At 42.1% G+C, this 21,891-nt stretch overlaps 1 protein-coding gene across 3 annotated transcripts in view; it reads left to right on the top strand.

The window, feature by feature from the left end:
* dok6 (docking protein 6) overlaps positions 1 to 21,891 on the top strand; it is a 46,396-nt gene that overhangs the window by 21,966 nt on the left and 2,539 nt on the right. For all 3 annotated transcript variants that reach the window (XM_086192151.1, XM_086192153.1, XM_086192152.1), the window contains 6 exons: positions 3,091 to 3,198; positions 7,886 to 8,000; positions 11,514 to 11,633; positions 16,334 to 16,523; positions 16,889 to 17,027; positions 18,473 to 18,578. In XM_086192151.1, coding sequence (XP_086048277.1) covers positions 3,091 to 3,198; positions 7,886 to 8,000; positions 11,514 to 11,633; positions 16,334 to 16,523; positions 16,889 to 17,027; positions 18,473 to 18,578 — 778 coding nt within the window. The remainder of the gene's footprint in view (positions 1 to 3,090; positions 3,199 to 7,885; positions 8,001 to 11,513; positions 11,634 to 16,333; positions 16,524 to 16,888; positions 17,028 to 18,472; positions 18,579 to 21,891) is intronic.

Genomic DNA, 21,891 nt, shown 5'->3' with positions numbered 1-21,891 from the left:
TTCAAGCAGACATCACCAAGTAGTTTTAAGTTGAAAAGCTCTGTGGCACAGCTGTTAGCAGACAGGCATTCGATCTTGCTTGGAAAGCAGAAAATAATGGTGTAATCATCCAGATCGGCCACGGCTGATTTAAAAGATAAACAAAATCTTTATGAATCTTTTATAAAGCAACATTGGTAGGCAAATCCATACATTTATCCCTTAAGGCTTTACAATCATAATTCTTTCTCATTAGGTACACCTCACTATTGAAGCCCTAAGCACATCAGTCTGTGCTTGTTTGGCCGTTTGGCTCCTCTACCACTCCTGTCAGAGCTTTGTGTATGGTGAAGGGATAATTGGCTTCATTTTTATGAGGTTATACACTCAAAAATTGATCCAGTTGATAGAGTCAAAGTGTCTTAATTGAATAAAGCATTTCCATTCCTCTTTTTTTCCTGGCAGAGATAAAGTTGGATTGATTGCACGTGAGCTGTAACAAGTTATGTGATATTGTCCACAAGTTATAGAAGACATCAATGAAAATGGAAAAAGAAAAAAAAAGTGAGAATAAGTTTGGATTCAGCACCAGTCTGCAGTCATCAAAGCCAGAGACAGCATTTCTTTTAAGTCCAAACCAAGCCCGCCGATTTAATATATCACTACGCCAACTTCAGTGTTGTGTGTAGTACACTTTAAAGTACAAGCCATATTTTATTCTCTGAGCAGTGAAAACATGCATCCTTTAGGTAATGACCACAGTGTTACAAGGGGTACTGAGGTACTTCACACAGAAGCTCAAATTATAGGCTAGGCTGGTTTTATTTTCAGCATAACTTTCCTCTTCATCATAACTTTTCTTTTTTTCTCTTATTTTTCTGGAGCAGTGTACTCTACAATGTTCCGGTATTAAATGAGTCACACCAAAACCCGCAGTTTCATTCACATCTGTGTAATTACAATCAGTGTTAGAGTGCCTCTGAATAAAAACCCGCCAGAATAAGACTGCCTTGACAAAGAACTGACAACAGTAGAACAGACTAATTAAACCCTCTCCATACCCCCTAGTTCGTATTATGCACAAGCTATCTCATTGAGCTTGCTTTTGTGTTGGTATAATTACTTAATCTGAGCACTCCTGGGGTGAATTACTTTGTAAGGCATGCAGGCTTGCTTTGACTCCCAAAAGGGAATTGAGAATAGGTTTAATTTAACTGTCGCAAATGTGTTAATGACCGTTGTTAAAAAAAACAAAAACCTGAAGAATTCACGTCTATGTCTGTGTTTCAGTCAAAGCCGTAGTTTTGTCTAATCATTATATGTTAATTTGAAGATTTTACTGCCCTTCTGTCTCTCTCTCTCTCTCTCTCTCGCTTGTTTTTAAAGTGTTTCATTGAAGATGAAGATGAAGAGAATGATCCACAGTGAGTTTAGGAGTAGTGTAGTGCACTTTTTTTGTGCTGTTTATAATAGAGCTGGGCAACACTTAACTAGAATGGAGGCCCATCAAGACAGACCGATAAGGACCTAGGGATCTACTCTAGTCAATTACTACAAAGTGCCAAGTTCAACCCAGTGAGCCCTTTATGAAGTACACCAGCTGAGTAAACAAATTAATCGTACGTTCATGGTTCCCCAACACAACCATGCGGCCCTGGGCAATCATACATCAGGCAGAGTGATAGCAGCTGCCTCCACCAGGAAATAGAAGGGTCCTACTATTAAAGATAGGCAACCATATTGGACTCATAAGCTGCTGGCCATCACACTCACTCTGCCTGTCAACTGCACTGTTCTGTCTCTATTATAGGCTTTTTTTTTCCTTTTTTTAACGCCGTGACACCAGCTATTAATAGAGGGATATCATGTTTTCAAATCTCTTTCATTCAAGTATATTAATGCGGTCATACAATGGAGCAGATGGTGACGAGCTAAAAAGGACATAAACGCAGAGAGAATTTAAAACCTATGAGCGGTACATACACGCGTCCTAGTCGGTCAATGCATGTCTATTTTTGAGTTTGAATTAGAGCGTTTTCCTATTCATCATTTGACCTTGAAGTTGTCAAAAGCACACTCCACCCAGTAGTTGTGTCTTCTTCAGCTGGCGGATGAAAAGCAGTCGAGTGTAAGTGATTAATGTTCCTCCAATAAGATAAGTGACTTGTCACTAATACAACAGCTGGTCCACCCTGAAGGTCCACCTGTGGTTAGCCTGGTTGTTGCTAGCTTGCAGGCTAAAAACAACACACAGGAAACTTGGCTTGGGTCTTGAGGAGTTGAAGCATTTATTATCTCAGAGGGCAGCAGCCGTGTGTGTGTGTGTGTGTGTGTGTGTGTGTGTGTGTGTGTGTGTGTGTGTGTGTGTGTGTGTGTGTGTGTGTGTGTGTGTGTGTGTGTTGGGGGGGTTACGTGTGTGTTTGCTTGTGTTTGTTTGATAAATTTGAAATTAACAATTACTCAAATTTCACAGTAGTGGTTTGTGTAACAGCACTAACTTCTGAAATGCTGTTAAGTTCCTGTAGTTTCATATGATAGGCCTAATTATAGATAAACTACTCAATGCACTTAGAATTTACAAGATGAATGAATCAAGTAATTGTTCAGAATTTTGGATATTAATCAATAAACAAACAAACAAATAACCTTGTGTGATTAAATCAATACATTTTCATACCCTATTTCCTTTGCAAATGACATATCTCTTTTCCTCATTTACTTTTTTGTTTTAATGTTCCCTTCATCACATCATGGGGTTTTAATATTCAAAGCTTAGCACTCAGTTTTACTGATGGCTAATATCCTGCCAATTACTCTCGTCCTTTTTAAAACCAAATTTTCATCCATTAAAAGTTCTATGGGAAAGCAAACAATTGGTCCAACTATTCTGTTTGTATATAGTTTAAAGGTACAGTTTGTAACTTTGAAAAATAGTCTGCTCCTTCTCTGTAATGCCACTTTGTATCTCAAGAGGTGATAGTGAGTCTTGTAGCAGCAAAAGTCACCCTTTCAGTCATGAGTTTAAGTGCCTGATAAGTGAGGATTGGGATGTAAATCAAAGGTGAATCGAGAGTTTACCCCAGGGAATCGTCTTTCTGTTTCTGTTATCAGATCTTCCGGAGGTGTTGGCTGGTGTTCAAGAAAGCCTCCAGTAAAGGACCGCGACGGTTAGAGAAGTATCCAGACGAGAAGGCGGCCTACTTCAGGAGCTTCCACAAGGTGAACACACCTGGCTGTTACACTATGTCATATTATACATTAAATTCCAATCACTTGCTCTCATTTAATACTGCATCTACTTAAGCAGATTGATTAGTGACTGGATCGTTTTTGCCATTTTTCAGTAAATCTTAGGTTTGAGAGAAATGGCAGAAATACAATAACCTGATTTTTTTTTATAACGATTCTTAAGTTCTTAATTATGGTTAAGAATATTTTCGAGATTACTACAACTTCAGTGCCACAGTTCTTTCTAAACTATTGCTGTGTGTAACTTAACAGACAAGCATCAGATTTGATTGACCTGGACTCGATGTTGTTCAGTTTTCCAGCCTGTCAGGGACCCCCACAACTGCTAAAGTGCTGCAAAAATGTTCATGCTGCCGCTTCTACAAACGAGCTAATGCTAAATTAGCATAAACAGACTTAACTCCGACTCGTCCATGATGCTTTCTGTTTGTTTTACAAGACCATATGGCATAAGCGGAGGGAGCTACACGTTTGTTGTGTTTACTTTGTGTGTATTTATGGAGGTACATATAGGACAGATTGGAGCAGCTAATTGTGGGATTTTCTGCAACAGAAAGCATGTTCACTAACTCACCATGTAAATGATCTCTGTCAAACGGCCGATCGTGAGCACATTGTAATTGTTAACTCTCCATGATTGTCAAATCAAATCAAGCCCCCATTAAAATCTCTTATATAAGAGTGAAAGTTGCAGTAATATTTTCCGGGGGTCAGAGGCAACGTCTTAATTTGCCTGGAACAAAACCCCTAAGCACACAGAAAAGCTCATTTAACTACCTAGAAAATTATTTTCACAAGTGTCATGGTGGGACACAAAAGCACCAACAGTGCAGCCACAGGTACTTACTGTAGTACAGGTACTGGCTGATCAGGGAGCACTGACTACACCTGCAGAGTCCCCTTAGCGGCTGACAATCAGCCCTCAGCTGTGGGCAATCAGCCTGGCTGAGGCTATAAAGGGAGGCTGCCTGATTGGCTCACTTGTGTGTGTGTGTGTGATACCAGAGGGTCAACACCTTTAGTTGGCGTTCTGCGTTGCGTGTCTGTGTGTATTGAATAGAAACCCAATGTGTTGCAAGTGATTTTTGTTGTTGGTCTTTGTTCCTTTTACCCTCAAAAGTCCAGTGGTTTCCACTTTAGTTTTGTTTAGGGACCGTTTCTTTGTGTTCATTTATCATTCTGATGGCTTCAGTTTGGTGGCTGCAGGAGGTTTCATTGCCGTGTCACCTTTTGCACTCTTAAAGGCCCCCCCCCCCCTTTTTTTTGCCTTCACCTTCCTGAATGCAGCGTTGTGTAGTTTCCCATGTCTGGATCCATGTCCTGAGATTTAGACTTCTGGGGAAACATTAAAAAAATATTTATTTGATTAAAAAACTAAATTGTACTTTTTGAATTTTTTTTTTTTTTTTTTTAGCAAAAATTACATTACCGTAGTACTATTGCACACATCATATTGTGTGAAATATTCTCAGGTTATTTTGTGAGTTGAAGTGTACTTTTAACATTTACCGTTGTTCCTAAATTGTCCCAAGACTATGAAGGGTTAAACATAATTTATTCTACACTCTGAATGAAGTGGGTCGGTTGAATACTATTTAATACTGAGAGTTTTTGGGCTAAGTGCTTGACTGATTTTGACTGGGAATGGGATTTCACAAAAATGACTATGTATGAAATCCAACAGTTTTCACTTATGCAAACAGAAGGTTTCAGAGTGCTTCATAGTGAAAGTACAGTTGCCATGGATCACAAACACGCTTCTGGTCGTGTCATGATCAGATGCAAATAAGTTAATTTTTTTTAATAAATTCTTGTCTATGGTTTTTTTGATAAAAGCTCAGACCAAAATGAATATTTGCAGGAATCGCGCTGTGGTTTCAGGCATCAGGTTATAAAAATGAACAACATATGACTAACAGTGGACGGATTTGGTGAAATTCTGATTTCTCCAGATCTCATTTTTCCTGCCGAGGAGCCTGCGCTCCGTTTCACCACCGTTATGACGTTTAGCGCGATACTTTAATGGATATGTATGTTTTGGTGACTTAGATAAGTGATCAAACATTCGTATTACTAACAGTGAGGTATCAGAAATGGCAAATGTTTTTCTCCCAGTATTATTAGTGTGATTTTTTTTTTTTTTTTTTTGTGGTAACATTCAGGTATCACAAATTGTTAGAAATATGCTGCATCTGAGAAACTTTTTTTTTATTTTTTTCCCCTAAGACCTGTGCAGAGAATTTCCTCTGATAAGTCATGGTCCCCAGAGGACTGTATCTCAGAGTTCGACTGTTTTTCTTTTGGAGACGAAAGTGAATTAAACCTGGTGTTTCACCTTCCTGGGGTAAAAGCCCAATCGAAATGCATGCAAAGCACTTTTACAGCCAAAAGTTTTATTTTGCAATTGCCTGAATTAATGAACATCAACTGATAAAATCTGCTGATGGCCACCCACTAAAAAAAAAAAAAAGAGAATGCTGCTCAAGCTTTAGTTCTCCTGAAACTTCCAGTACTTTCTCAATGTAGGTGCTTTTTTTTTTTTTGTACATTGTAAGCTGCACTACCCACTCTCAAAGAACATTCTTATCTTTTTTATGTAAAGTCATGTCCATTAGCTACATATGATGGAGTTAAGAATCCATTAAGACACATTTTGCAACTTTATCCTCTCCTCCAGGGCCTTTTCCCTTCCTTTTTGAAAGTAATAATTCAGAATATAATATCTCTCTCCCCACCTCTTAAGCCCTTTGAAATGGTCCAATTATGGCTCATTATCATGGTGAGAGGAGATGGTGGTAAGGAGTTCGACCGTGAACAGTGTTTTATAGTAATGAGAGGAGATAACAGCAGATGATGGAGGACTGTGTGTTTGAGAGCTACTATCTATGAATCAGGTTGGGGGAGATTTCCTTAGAAGACACACGAGTTGGCAACGAGTTAGCATCCCCTCGTAGCAACAGTACCAGTCGTGCATCCTGAATGAAGGCTCTACTACATCATGCTGTCACACGGACTGTGGGTGGGGTGGAGGGGCGTCCTGTGTGGCTGCAACCCCTCTGAGGCATCTCATACACCCGGCGTGGGAGTGTGAGCGATGAGTGCACACATGCACCAGTGCACCTGGTAATGCATCGCCACAAAGATCAAGAAAGGGCCTGTCTGAGGGCTTCATTCAACGCTGCAGTGATTTGGGAGGAAATAGGCTGCACTGGTGGCTGATTTACAGAATCAACACAAAGGGAATTGGCTTTCTTTCTCTCTCTCTTTCTTTCTTTCTCTCTCTCTTACTTTCTCTCTCTGCACCTCTTTCTCTCTCTGCACCTCTTTTTCTCCATCTGAGGAGCACCACGGGTCCAAACAGTACAACAATTCCTGAATAATTCCTGCTGTATTTTTAGCCCTCTGCAAAGTTGTTTTTGTGTCTTTGTTTTTGTGTCTCTCCTGAGTTCCTCCTCCTCCTATTTAAAGCCCAAAAAAAGAGAGAAATGTGCACAGAATGCAGATGGGTGAGTAAATAACCCGTGAAGCCCCAAAAAAGTGGATCACTCCAATATGAGATTTAACTTAACACCTTTTTAAGATGAAAGAAGGATGAGGAGGAGATGAGTAATAGGTATTATCACAAATGATTCACTTTTGCTCGGACTCGGAATGCCTCGGGCAGGGAAATGCTCCCAAATCTCTTCCCCTCATACGCTATGACAAACACACATAAAAGACGAAAACATGCCGCTCAAATGGGGAGAGAGAGGGGGAGAGAAAGAGGTGTGAGGATGGTGGGATTCACAGCACTGAAACTTCCACTTTTTATGCTGACTTTGTGTCAGCGTCGGGACAAATACTGCTTCTTTCAGCAAAAAAAAAAAAATCACAATATTTAGATACTATCTCTTAGCGGTCTCAGAAATGAAAACTATCATTCTCCCTTTCAATATCAACTTGCCACCTTCTTTTACTCTTCGAGATATTTGAAGTGAAATTTATAACACATAATGTTATCGAACAAAGAATTCTGCGGGGCCACATATGTTGTCAGTGTTATAAGGTCCACTCTCTTAATCTTTAACAGTCAGGCTTTACTATACGGGCAGTGAGCCCAGCTAATTCATTCCCAACAGTCTGGCAAAGAGCCCACAGTTAGCACACAATGGACTACAATAATGTAATGGGCCTTATCTTGCAGCCAGAGTGAACACAGAAGACCGTCGAACAAAATGGCCTGTAAATGCAGCTGATATTCAGTTAAATGTAATCTCCCCCCCCCCCCCCCTTCGTTCAATCTCTGGGTGAAATGACTTTAGATGCTTTTGATTGCCCTCTTCTCTTATTGACTGGAAAAGGAGTGACTTGAGGAGGTACTTGAAGAGCGGATGCACAGTATATGAAGTCGCATTTATTCATAAAGTGCTTTTAAGATAAGTAGCAATACATTACAACCCCCTCCCTTCCTGCACTACACTGAAGTGGGTAGCGAGGTGCAACAAGCTTGACAGCCGATATGATTCCTGGCTTTTTGAAAATAGCTTTTTGTAATTAGCAGGAAACACTGCTATTATTTATTCATCCTGTAATTTATGCCGCTAACTACAGTTGCACTGTCAGCAGAGTAGTGGTCACCCAAGGTAACGTGCCGCCGCCGCTGCTGCTCTCTCCTCAGATCACGGAGCTCCACAATGTCAAGAACATCACCAGGATGCCACGGGAGACAAAAAAGCACGCCGTGGCCATTATCTTCTGCGACGACACATCGAAGACCTTTTCCTGCGAATCAGGTCAGCACTTTTCTCTCCGTTTGGCGTAGCAGCGATGGAAAGAGGCGATGACGTGAAGAAAAAAGAGGAAGGGGAGAATCGGCTCATTTGCCGCTGTATCAAGAAGGAAGGGGATCTGCTCCAAAATGATTAGAATATAACAGGTGTGAATAAATACTAAGCATCAATTGCAGTGTGTTCCAACCCAATAAATGACTGTTAAAATATAGATTGCTTCTATTACGTGAACAGCAAACCATGGAGGCTCCTGAAGTGGGTGTGTTCTGTTGGTGCGAATGTATCTGGAAGAGTGAAGATCCCACCTGATAACACCTGATGGATGGAGTAGCAATGAACCCTCACACACAGTTATTGACATTTAAGTGTCTCCTTGTTTGGCTCCTGTTCAGTTTTACCCCTCTGTACAGCCACTGACCTCCCACAGTCCTTCACTTCTCATTTTCACCCCTTATATTTGTCATAAATTTATTTCAACGGTCACATATATGAAGAATAGTTTGCCACTTTTCATGTTCAGATTTATTTCTACAGCACGTTCAAAACTTCAGTCAGCCAAATGTTCTTCAAAAGCTTGTACAAATGAGATGGGATGAGAGCAGAATGAACTACAACTCACACACGGGCATAAAACAAAGCATTCAGAGGCATCAGGTCATTATCACGGTGTACTTTGGTTAAAATAGAATCTAAGGATAAAAGCAATTAAAACAGTTTGATAAATTAAAGGATTTTAGAATGTGGGAAGCCAAGCTGAAGGTGTGTTTTTTTTTTTCCTCTTTTTTTTCCCGTAGCAGGATTTATATAAAAATGTTGAGGCCGAATCATACTTGATAGAGAGGCGTAGCATGAGCCAAGGAAAGAACCCATTAAGTTTCGGGGTAGATCCATTTAACATACAGTACAGTAGCTAAAAATGGCATATTTTTATATTGAGTTTGGTTGAGGTCCTCCAGCGCCTGCCTGTCAGCAAGATTACTAACATCACATTGCCTTGTGAGTGCCCCTTAGTTGTATTTTTTCATTAGAATTATTTTTAAGTCGCAGTTGTCAAGGAGAGAGTATAAACAAATTATAAAATGTGAACTGGAGTTAGCTGGTTAGGTTACATTCAGACGCTAATACGACGTTCTGCTTTTTCCTCCGCAGAGCAGTGTCAACCTGGCAAGCGGCAAAAGAAGCTGCCAACCTATTTGAAGGATTTTAATACAAATATGTTGTGTGACAGGGGAAAAGAGAATCATTAGGAAGATTTCTCAATATTTTTTATTTTTTTTTTATATTTAGAATAACCTTCTGGTGCCTCCGCCCGAGCTGCTCCGTGCTGTCAGTGTAACAAGGAACCGAGCGAAACACCAAAGCGCATCTTAGATCTTTCTGACAGTTGTGAACTTCTGCCACGTATTTACCATAAAGAGGGATGATTATGACCTGCAGATTGAACGGAGATGATACCGCCTGAAGACACTACTACATACGACTGTATACCTACAGTTTTTAAACAAAGGATTGATTTCTCAGTTATACCACATGCTGCTTTTTTTGTTTTTGTCTTTCATCCTCTCACACGCCATTGTATTTCATCACCAACGTACACCTACACTTCTAGAGACTCACATCCTCTGACCATATTTCCTCATGCATGGCATATAGGCAAGCACGGCTGCTTCCGTGCTGATAAGTGTTTGTTTAGCCGATTTTCCACACATTGGCCTTAAAAGTGTAGGAGTTTAGAGGCTCTAACAGGCCGTAGTAACTGTAAAAGGCTTGAATGTGTGGAGGCGTAGAGCTGCTGCTTACTTAACGTGTATGTGTGTGTGTGTATCTGGTATTTCTGCTTTGTGATGTCTGTAAATGTAGCGCTCCAGGCAGGAATAGGCCTCTCCTTCACCCTGCAACCCCAACGTTGATCCAAAACACAAGCCGAGTTTCTATATCAGCCATGAATGAACCCAAAACACCAACAAATGCACATTACACAGGCATGTTACCCTTTGATTAATACACACGGACGTTCTTGCACTCCGTCAGTGTACACACCACTGACCAGAGTTATATATCCCAGAATTCCACAGGGCTCAGAGTAAAGGAGCTTCACAAAGATAAACAACTGTAGCGTTTGCCTCATTTCATACTTGGGTAACTTCCACCAAAAGCTCACATGAGACAATTGGAAATCTTCTCCTCGGTAAACATCTTTCTGTTTTTTTTATTCTGTTTTTTTATTTTTTAACTCAGCAGGAGGTGATTTTGATATTCACAAACAGACTTGCAGATTAGATTAGTGAAATTATTCGTCTCCACTCAGCCTACAATTAAAAATTAACTCTTAAGAAATACGGTTCCCCATAAATGTGCAAGCTTTGGAAAGTTCTCTACTTATTGTGAAAGAATCAATTGTCCTGATTCAGTGCAGATCTGCAATATTTAAACTTTGAAGGGATATTTTTATTCCTCCAGAGACTGCAAGCATACACTTATTCAAACCGGCCTGGGAAACATACAAGCTGTTGAAAGAGTGAGGAGGAAGGAGAAAAATCACATTTCACTGATTTTATGTATGTTTTTTATGGTGAATATGAAGCATTTCCTAGCAGCCGGGTTAGCTTAACCTCGCATGAAACCCTGATTTGTAGTTTTTAATGCTTCAGTATAAGCTGAACATTTTTTTAAAAATCAAATGGTAGGGTTTTGGTTTTTTTTTTTTGACTGATCTTACAATTGTGATTTTTGACATCAAAGAGTGACCTGTTTCAGAATTGGAAGTGTCAAAATAGTGTTTTTTGTTTTGGTTTTGTTTTTTTGGTGGAAAGCAAAGTCTGTAGAATCAGTTGGACTTTGAACAAATATTGCTCCAAAATTTCAGAATAATTCCGCAGCCCTCCTTCAATTCTGAATGTCCCAAAAAAGCATTTGAATTTTGCCAGCTCTCTTGTTTCCAGTCTTTTTTCTTCCGTGCTTGAGTTTTGTCCATCTGCCAGTTCTGTCCCAAATGTGGAACTATCCCCTTTTAACCATTCTCATTCTTTCTAACTGGCCTGTATTCTGTTTCCTCCTCGCGTTTCCTTTCCAATTAACGAGCCTGAAGCCCTCCTTCAATTTAGGAAACAACCCATTGACAGCTTGAATAAATGATCACTAGTTTGTGACTGGAGGTGTATTGCCTCAACAGAGCTACTTATGTTGTTCAGCCCTGCAACGCTGTATCGGCGAAGGAGAACCAAGGAGTCATCTGTCGTTAGCTGTTACTGAGCCCACTGCCTCTTTTAATCCGCGCTGAATCGATCAGATTGATCCCCCCCGCCCCCTTGCTTGCGGTTCCATGTCCTCTACATGCAGGATTTTATTCTTAAATTCCATGGGTGATTTATGTGAATATGTACATGCATGTGTAAACACAATAAAGCAGGGCTAGCTGTGGTAGTATAATCTAGACAGTGTGCTTTATTATGACTCAGAGCTGTGTGTGTGTGTGTGTGTGTGTTTGACGCTGTGCTGCTGTGTGGCTACATGCAGAGCTGGATGCAGAGGAATGGTGTAAGCTGCTGTGCGTGGAGTGCCTGGGCAGCCGTCTCAACGACATCAGCCTGGGAGAACCAGACCTGTTAGCAGCGGGGGTGCAGCGGGAGCAGAACGGTGAGTGCCCAATTAGTCCCTGCTAACACAGACAGCCATCCAGGGTCAATCTCCCTCACTCAGCCTGCCACCAAGCAGTCCAGGCCCGTGTGTGTGTATGTGTTAATGCAAGTCAGTCTTCAGAGGGTTAGGGGAGCAGAACAGCCACTGTCCAATTAGGCCTTGCTAATAAGGCTCGTTTTTTTTTTGTCAATACCTGATCCCAAGTCCCCCCGTAACAATCTTTTGCATTATGTTGGTTCAACTTCAGGAGTATGTTTAAATGTGTGTGTCAGAGGGAACCTTTTTGTGTGTGTGAGTTGGAACACAGGTCACAGGCTGTGGTCGGGGCTCTGTTCCAGGCCTAATGAGAAGTGCTGTGCATCACTGGCTTCCCTCATAATGAAGCTTGTCACAGAGATGGATGAGATTATGGCTTCTAAAGCCATGTGAAATAAATGTGCTTCCCCACATATTCCTCGCACAGGAAATGGAAATGGAAAAGGGAGGGAGCCAGCAGGGTGCTGCTATCACAGTGCGGCTTGTTTTATGTGTAGTTTGTAAACTCGCGGAGGAAATCGAAAAGGCAACAGGCAAAGGAGAGAAGTTTAAAGTTCTAAAAGGGCGAGCGATTGAAAAGAATCTGACATCATTTCATTTCATTTTCAACTCAAAATGAAATCTTCTCCAACACAGCTTGGTCTCATTTATTTACAATATCAAAACGCACGTTTTTGACTGCGCGGTGGAGTGTGACAACACAATTCCCCGCTGTTTGGTGTTCAGGCAGAAGTTGCAGTTGTGTGTGTGTGTGTGTGTGTGTGTGTGTGTGATGCAGATAACAAAGCCAGAGCCTCTCTGCTGCCGCTATGAGCGAATGAATCAAGAGGTTTCAATTAGCAGCCCTCCCCAAACAGCAGGGGCAGATAATTAGATCAGAGTTCATTTTCACTGTCTCTAAAAATACGCCGCACTATGACATTGCCATGTTCCATCCACTGTAGACACATGGCTTATTTTGACTCATTAAGCGTAATTAGGAAGAACTCATTTAGATTATGGAGAAACCTCTCTCTCGCTCCGTCTGCCTGAGTTAAAGGGGACTTCTCCTTCTTTTTTTGGTCACATAGGTTTATATATAATGGGAGATAACTCAAACTACATGTTAAGAACATCTCAAATAATGAGGAGTAAAAGAGCTCGTGTCAGATGAATACAGATGTTTATTAACTGAAGAAAAACTTCCCAGGAAATTAGCAGAACAAATCCTTAAATGATACGTTAAAACGTGTATTTTACCCTCAGGTACTCACAAGTAAGGCCACACAAATGTTTAATTCCTCCTGTATAAATTGTTTTTTTTTGTGACTCCAGAATGCAGAAAGGGCCAGCCATGTACATTTAGCCTGAAGCTAATGGCAGCTAACAAGGAGCAAAACTGTCCAAACTCAAGTGCATCATCCAGTATAATCCACGTCGTCTTTATCCAGCCGACTGCTCAATAATCCAGAAATAGAATGAACTGTCATTGTACATTGAAGCATACAACAAAATTAGAGAGAGCACTCCCCCTCCAGTGCAAGAATAAAGACACTTCTAGAATAGAGAAATAGAAGAGAAATAAAAAAAATGTAAGCAAATATATCAGAAATTAGTGTTTCAGTGATATGTACAGGAATATTGCACTTGGATGACTCGCACATCACGAGCAGAAGAGTACAAGCTGCTGTACTGTGGTAGACTGATTGCCCTTGGATTTAGAACCCGTGGGGGTCACTTGTGCGTTTAAGGGTCTGATCACCCACAGGTAAAAACTGTTTTTGAGGTGGTTTGTCCAGCACCTGTGGCTTCTGTATCTTTGGCCAGAGGGTAGGAAGCAGAAGAGACCCTGGCCTGGAAGCGAGTGATCTGAAAAGATTTTCTTTGCTCTGCTGAGGCTGTGAGAGGTGGCAGTGTCTTCCTGGGAGGGCAACCGATGATCTGAGCTGCTTGTCCCCAGCTGTACATCCATCCATCCATTTTCTACTGCTTATCCTGTTCGGGGGGGGCTGGAGCCTACCCCAGCAGCTTTCGGGTGAGAGGCGGGGTTCACCCTGGACAGGTCACCAGTCCATCACAGAGCCAACACATAGAGACAGACAACCATTCACACTCAGTCACACCTACGGTCAATTTAGAGTATCAATCAGCCTCGTCCCCTCTTGATGTCTTTGGACTGTGGGAGGAAGCTGGAGTACCAGAGAGAACCCACACAGGGACAGGGAGAACATGCAGACTCCACACAGAAAGATCCCGTGCTGGAGCCGGGGCTTGAACCCGGAACCTTCTTGCTGTGAGGTGACAGTGCTGACCACTGCAGCACCGTGCCACCCTGTCCCCAGCTGTATAGCTAGCAAATCACACGGTGAAGCAGTATGTCAAGATGCTTTCAGCTGTAGTCTGGTAGAAGGTCCTCAGCAGGCTGGCCTCCAGGTGGAACTTCCTCAGCAGTCTTAAAGTGCAGCCACTGCTGGGCTGTTTTGACCACTGCCAGTGTGATGGTGGATGATTTTAGGTCGTCAAAACGGGCACCCCTAGGAACCTGAAGGAGTGTGTAGGAGCTGCTGATCTGTAGTGGGGCATGGCTTCCTCCCACCCTCCTGAAGTCTATGACCATCTCCTTGGTTTTGATGGTGTTCAGCTTGACGTTGTTTGTAGAACATCATGCCTCTGGACCTCCCCCCCGTATGCTGTTTCAACACTTCCTGCAATCAGGCCCACCACTGTCGTCACTGAATGAGACAACGATGTTTGAGTGGTGGGAAGGGACACAGTCGTGTGTATGAGGCATACATGAAGGGGCCCAGCACACAGCCCTGGGGGAGGCTGTGTTGAGTGTTAGTGTAGATGGGACCCCTCAGTTCTTCCAGCCTGTCTGTGGGTGGTCAGTAAGGAACTCTTTTAGCCAAAAAGCTGACTGACCTGGACTTTCCATCCCTTACCTGTGACTGGATCGATAAGCTAACTGGTGTGGGTCAAACTTAGCGCAAAGTCAGGGGTATTAGTAAGCGCTATCATGACATGTTAGCCTCCAGTCACCATGAGCTTCAAGCTACACATGCTTGGCTAGCTGTGCATTCTGAAGTCTAGGAAGTACTGCAGGAAGATTGAAAATGCTTATTTTTGAGTAAAGTCCATAAATTATTGGGTGATGTATTTATTTTAATCTACATTGGATAAACACCCTGAATATGAAGAAAATATTATATTACTACTCGTATATATACACCGAGACATTGTATTTTGCAAGATTATAATATTTTGATGTATTTGTTGGACTCCAGCTGTACTTTCCTGCCCCCAGCTTCAAGAATTACATCCATACTAATCTGCCTATCCCCCAAACACGCCACATCTCAGATTTACGTACCAGAGTGAAGACTAATCCTTCATTTGATGATCCTTTCTCTTAATCAGGCTCTCATGTAACCCCCCCCCCCCCACCACCACCCCCTTTTAGGATTTCAACAAAGCTGCATCTCTAAACCATTTTGCTTTGAGGGTTTTTTTTTTTTTTTTGTATTCATAATTTGTTTTTGTAAATGAAATGTTTTTTTTCATTCGTGAATGAAGCTGATATGAGTCACACTTTTGTTTACTTGTTGAGGATTCATGCTAGAATCACTTGAATTGATAATGGAGGTGAGATATGGAATCTTTTAATAATCTGTAAAGCTTCTGACCTTTCGGGAAGTGCTTCTATTTTGCTTTCTTGCTGTGAGTTAGATGAGAAAATTGATACCGCTGTAATCTCTACACCAAAACACCACAGGCAGGAGACAACTTAGCTCAGCTGGCAGGTGTTTTGCTGTGGACAAAGCCCCACTAGCTCTCATCCAATTCTTGGCAAGAAAGTTCAAAAGCAGACTTTTTTTGTTTTTTGTTTTGAAAATGACAAACTCTTCACTTAAGAGTTCTTTCATGCAAATAAAGATTTGTAGACAGGAATCTAAAAGGATCCATGCAAAGCCTTGAATTTCTTTTTCCAAAGCTCTCCTTTTCACTAAAGCTCCTTAGAACTCATTCTGTAAATAATTCAAAGTAACGGAGGCAGAGAGATGCTGTGAATTTTATTAAAGCATCCGCCTGAAACTGTGAGCGTCACAAACTAAATTCCACTCAGCCTCATTAGAACAGAAAGGAGGAAATCTCTGAAAAACAAGCGTCCAAAATTAGTCTCGTAGCACAATTGGACGGATTAAAAAAGACGTGGGATTTCATTTTTTTAAGTAAAAATTACACTTGAATGTAGTTTCCGCTGAAAGTGATAAAATAACATGCAGAATACTAACCATCAGTAAATGTAAACTGTCCCCTGGAGGTAGAAAGTGGTATTACAAGACCAGCATTTTTTTTTTTTTGTCTGGCCACTTGACTGGTAACGTTTAACAATAAGGTTGGATTGATAACAGCTGATGCTTAGTTAACAGTTAGTTAATAGTTAACTACAGCAGCGGTGGATGGAGAACCTGAGCAATGCGGGGGCTGACATTTTGAGGCGTTAAGGGATTCATGTCAACAGCTTTAAAATTAGGGTCACAAAGAGCATGAAATGTTTAATTATGCTCAAGTCAGGCTTGTTCCACACTCTTACATGTAACAAAGCATTAACTAGCATTAATGTTCCTTCGTTTATTTTGACCATTGTGAGCCAACATTCTGAAAATTGTGAATCTTTTCAGAACGTTTCAACGTGTACCTGATGCCAACCCCCAACCTGGACATCTACGGCGAGTGCACCATGCAGATCACCCATGAAAACATCTACCTGTGGGATATTCACAACGCTCGCCTCAAACTGGTCATGTGGCCGCTCAGCTCTCTCCGCAGATACGGCCGAGACTCCACCTGGTTCACCTTTGAGTCAGGAAGGTGTGTGTGCTGATGTGATGTGGAAGTGCGTGTGTTAGGCTGATGTGTCTGCAAAACTTCAAAAAATGTCCTAGAAACCTCAACAAAGCAACTTTGGATATTCAAAAAAAAAAAAAACCTCCCCAGATGTCAGCACTCGCTGCAAAGCCCTTCAGGCACTGGTTTGACGGGAGTAAATGTGTGTGTTTGTTTGTGTACTCTATCTACTCAGGCAAATATGTGAATTGGAGCTGTTATCTGTGTACCTCCCTGTAAGTGCACATTCAAGCGTACATATTTGTAAATCAGCAATCCAAGAGTGAGCCCCCATCAAAGTGTGTATTTCTCTTTTTGTGTGTGTGTGTGTGTGTGTGTCCCTGGCGCAGGATGTGTGACACGGGAGAGGGTTTGTTCACGTTCCAGACGCGGGAGGGTGAGATGATCTACCAGCGGGTCCACTCAGCCACCCTGGCTATTGCCCAGCAGCATGAGAGGATGATGGAGGAGATGGAGAAGAGCTCCCAGGTCCGTTTCACTTTCGGGTCGCTCTCGGTGGGCCTCATTCATAAAATACACACACTTTGTTCATAACCCTCCATTTAGACTTACAGGCGGGAAGAGAAGCCTGACAGCCATTTGTTACTCCTAGTTTATTACATCTATTGGCAGTTACTGGTCTGTAAGACTAAAATGAGGGCTAAAAAAGTGAATGGATTTATGAATAACAGTGTTTCATGAATGAGCCACCAGTGAGTCTGTTTGTTCTTCCAATCTTTCAACTACTGATCATGGCCCTCAATCATGACATCTTAAGTGTGACTTCTTTTTTTTTTTTAGTCCTTAATTCAGTCTTTCAGACAGGAATCAAAGCCTACAAAGACTAACGTTACAGGTGTGACACAAGTCATGAGCAAGGATTTAAACAAAACCACCAGGATTCACCTCTGCAAGACTAAAATGAGGGCGAAAGTCCTCATTAGCATTCATGCAATTTTTACAAGACATTTTATGAATGAGGCCACATTGAGTCCTAGGATGTATTAACCTCGGAAATGTACTAATGTTTGGCCTCAGTCATGAAATGTTCTTGTGCACAAATTTATTCTAACATGTTTTAGCCCTCAATTTAGTCTTGCAGACAAAGCCTGGCAAAGCCTAATGTCCTAAGAGGCACGTGGGTCAGGAGAAAGGACTTGAATCTAGCGTCAGGGTTTGCTGCCTGACTGTAAGACAAAAATGAGGGCTAAAAGTCCCTTAGAATGGAGGAACTGCATAAGAACATTTTTTGAGTGCCGTTGTTGGCACTGTTTATTCAGAAATGAATCGATTTGGATTTATCATGGGGCGCTTTCAATAAGTCAACGTGATCTTTTTTTTTAAGTCAGACGTGCAAATGCAAAAACACCTTTTAGTTCATACGACGCCTTTTTTTGTTTTGCATGAAAGCGATGAATGGCACTGATGAATGCACACCTCTCTGGAGGTACTGCTGCTCGGTCTCTCCTCCCGAGTGTTGGCTCTGACCCCCCACAGTCTGGGCCTCCGCTCCCTCCTTCCATCACAACACCCATCCATCCATCCCTTCCTCCCTCCTACCTTCCTTCCTGCCCCCCCCCCTCCTCTTCCCCGCTATCATCTGTATTCTTTATTTATGTAGGCCTGCCTAGTGTTTGATGAGCCTTGACCATATGGCCGTGCACTCGGACCCCACCATTTGGGAACATTTCCAAATGCAGCATTTTACCCTCAGCTCCATAAATCACTGCTAAGAGCTACACAGAACTGCCCAGCGTAGCATGTGGAGGAGGAAGGGAGCATGTTTACTTCCTCTGATTATTTGCCAGTGAAATCATTTAGTAGAACGAAGCCTTTTAGATCCAAACCTGTTCTTTTTGTTTGCTGACACACACACCCAGACAGAAGAGATTAATTGTTCTCACTAGTGTGTGTGTGTATGTGTATGTTTTCAGATCCACTCCAGAGAGATGCTAACAAAGTCCATCTCCCTGCCACGCAGCGCCTACTGGCAGCACATCACGCGTCAGAACAGCGTGGGAGATCTCTACAGTTACCAAGGTACAGTCACTAATTAGCATACGCACACTGTTGCTATTTCCTGACCAACTTGTGTCAGCGGTGGCGGGCGGGCGAGCGAGGATGAGGAAATGCAGTATTTTTATTGAAGTAATTCTCAAAAACACATGACCATTTACTATCTTTGAAAGCTGTTTTTCTTATCAAAATACAAAACTTCCAAGTCATGTAGATGCCTGATAACAAAATAGTCAAATTTTTTACATTTTAACTTTATTATAAATGCTTCAAAACATTCGATCCCCTGTTTTCAAGTCAAAACTACATTATTGGAGGTGTGTGTGTGTGTGTGTGGTCTTGTGTTGTGGGAATAATCTCACACACACACACACAAAGCTGTAGGAATTCACTTTGCAGGAAGAAAGTCCATCGTTAAAGTTTAGGGTGATTACTTTTTTTGAGGATGTGTGTCCATCACTGTGTGCTCTTCATGAAAGTGTGTGTGTGTGTGTGTGTGTGTGTCTAGATATAGAGCAGAGGTAGAAAGGTAATTAGTGAGCTGATGAGATTACGCCGTGTCCATGGTATTAGTTGATTAGTAGACTTATTTGAGGATTATGGCTCTTTCAGCTCTCGCTGATACAGAACGCCAGAGATGAAAGTCACTCTGACGTCATCATTCTTTTGAGAAGCCGAGGCTGGATTTTTTTATTTATATATTTTTTGCCATTATCATTTAATTGTTGCCTGATAAGCTTTAAATGTAAAACATCAACATGTTTTCACTCAGTCAACAGAGAGGTGGCTATGGAACGAGCTCAGTCTGTGGAAGCTTTCACACTCCTCTGCAGACTCTGCTGTGCTGTCGTTCATCAGCCCTCAGTAGCGCTGGAGTACCTGGAATAAAGCATTTTGTTCTTTTTATATATGTATCACAAACAAATACCTTTTTTTTTTTCTCGCCAAAAATGAGTCCAAACTTCAACATTTCCAGTCGAGCTGCTAAGAAGCGATTCACCCTTCAGGGCTTTAGATTTTGTGTGTTGTCGGCGTTACCATGGCGTTTTCTTTTTTGTTTTTTTTTTTGCATTTCACTTTCCAAATATTGCAGAGAGCCTTGTTTGTGTCAGCTACTGAGAAGTGTTGCCACACCGGGGGCCAGTTTGGCTCGTTGCAGCCCGAGCTGGTTGAACTGGCGGGGTGATGTCACAGTCTCACTCGCTCTCTTGTCTGGTGTTTACTCCTCAACACAAATTAATTCAGAGGTAGAGAAACGAGAGTTTTGGGGTCGTTCTGCAGTAATTCTGTCGATACCCTTAAAATACTGAATGCTGTACAAATTCTGTGATCACGCTGTGATCTTCACAGGCTTGACTACATCTTAGTCGAAGTAATCACACCGAGCGGCAAGATTTGCAATGTCAGACGGAATGTTTTAATTTTTCATCTTCATCAGAAATCCATTCTGTATAAAAACATATTAAGATTTTCAATTTTGAAAGAAAAAACCCATTTATCTCAGCAAACGGATCAGTAAACCACTTATTTACAAAAGTAAACGCACAAACAAAAAGGAAATTGAACACGACATAAATATATTCTTCCCAGTAGGAGAGGTTTGGCCGCGACTGCCGTGCTTCCCAGCAGTGCTGATGGTGGTGCCGGGTGAGGAAGCAATGGGGATGCGCTGAGGGAAGGAAGCAGGTCTGTGAGCAGCATGGCCGACTGCCTCCACTCCTCAGCTGCATCATTGCACGCATGATGAATATCCAATCAGCACAGTCAATTTGCTGAGTCATACTCGGGTTGCTTTCAAACACCCTGAGGGTCCTGGGGAATCATTAAGGAACCTTATTTGTTTATTTCTTATCCAGAGTTAACGGGAGACTTGGCAAGCGAAATAGTGTAACTCCTGTATTTTTTAAATATATCACATCTGCTTTCTATTTTAGCTGGAAATGTCTCCAATACCTCCCAGTAGTCTCCTTTTCCATAATTGAAAGTAATAATAGTCAAATGTATTTCTTTTTATTAAAGAATCTAAGGGATCTGGCTTTATGAAAATGAGTTCTCTGAGTTTTATCTGGGTGATTTAAGTCTGCAGGAACTCCACTTCCACTTTCACGGCGGTTCCCTGAAGCATTTGTGATCGACGCTCCTAATTCATCTGGATCGGTCACCAACTCGAACACTGGAAACAAAACGAAAGGAAGAGTCTGTTTGTGGAGTCCATTTTTATGTTGTTTTTTTTTTGTTTGTTTGCAATTTCACGCTCACACCTCCTCCTTCCCTCTTTCTTTCTCTTTTTCTCGCTGCATTTCATTGTGCCTCCATACTTTAGTGCTGCGGCATTAGCAATTGTAATGTTGCTAGTTTGATGGGGCGGCAGTGATAGCAGGGGATTTTCCAGAGAGGGAGCAAGTATCAAAGGCAGGGGGGCGAGGGGATGATAACGCTATCTCCGCTGCAACAGGCGGCGTGAGGAGATGTAGATGCATCGACGGGAAACCCGTTGAATATTCAGGTAAAACTGAGGTCAACTGCTCTTGTGGGTGCAGAGGAAGGAGTTTTTTTCTTCTTAATCCATCTTTCACTCAGTTGACCTAATCTCTAAAGTGAAGGGTTTTTTCTGTTTGTTTACTACACAAACTGGATTTCAGCCGTCTTGCGTAATCTGCAACGCAGGAAGCCTCTTTCTCTGGTTACAGCTGTTGCTAGAACGCCATCTGGGTTATCACACAGCTAGAAAGGAAGGTGCTGACAGGTGTGTGTGCCTATATGCATGCATGAATAGCTGTGTGTGTCCTGCCCTACTATTGTGCCTGTCAATGTGCGCGCATGTGCTTGTCCAGTTTGCTCCGACCCAGCAGCTGCCACCCCAGGTCAGACAGGATGACACGACCTTCCCTGGTAGTGAAAAGACATCGACAAATCACTGTCTGCTTCTGTGAGGAGCAGGAGGGAAGCTGGCGCCGCCGCCCTCTTCATATACATCCATGTTTTCTTCTGGGGTTTAGCATCACACAACTGCTGTTTATGAGCGAGGAGTTCTCTCCCTCTCCTCTACCCAGGGCGCCCTGCCTCTGCCTCCAAATTGGCCCCTAGCTTGAGGAGAGGGCTGGTGTTGGCAAAGATGTGAAAAGGATATGCCTGGTTGCACATCAGCAATCTCTTAAGTACAAAGGGAAAGTGTCCTGGTTTTATTTATTTATTTAGTCCTAACCTGCACTGTTGTGTTCTTTCTGGCCTGAGCTGTTTGAAAAGTTCATTTCTCTTTATTTAAGGTCTGTGTGTGTGTGTGTGTGTGTGTGTGTGTGTGTGTCTCACCTGCAACCTGGCTTGGCCTCCTTTCCTT

Source organism: Aulostomus chinensis, chromosome 21 (genome assembly GCF_037954235.1).
Source record: "Aulostomus chinensis isolate RoL2024-O1b breed Wild chromosome 21, RoL_Achi_v1.0, whole genome shotgun sequence".
NCBI classification, from domain to species: Eukaryota; Metazoa; Chordata; class Actinopteri; order Syngnathiformes; family Aulostomidae; genus Aulostomus; species Aulostomus chinensis.
This window is presented reverse-complemented; position numbering and strand designations above follow the sequence as displayed.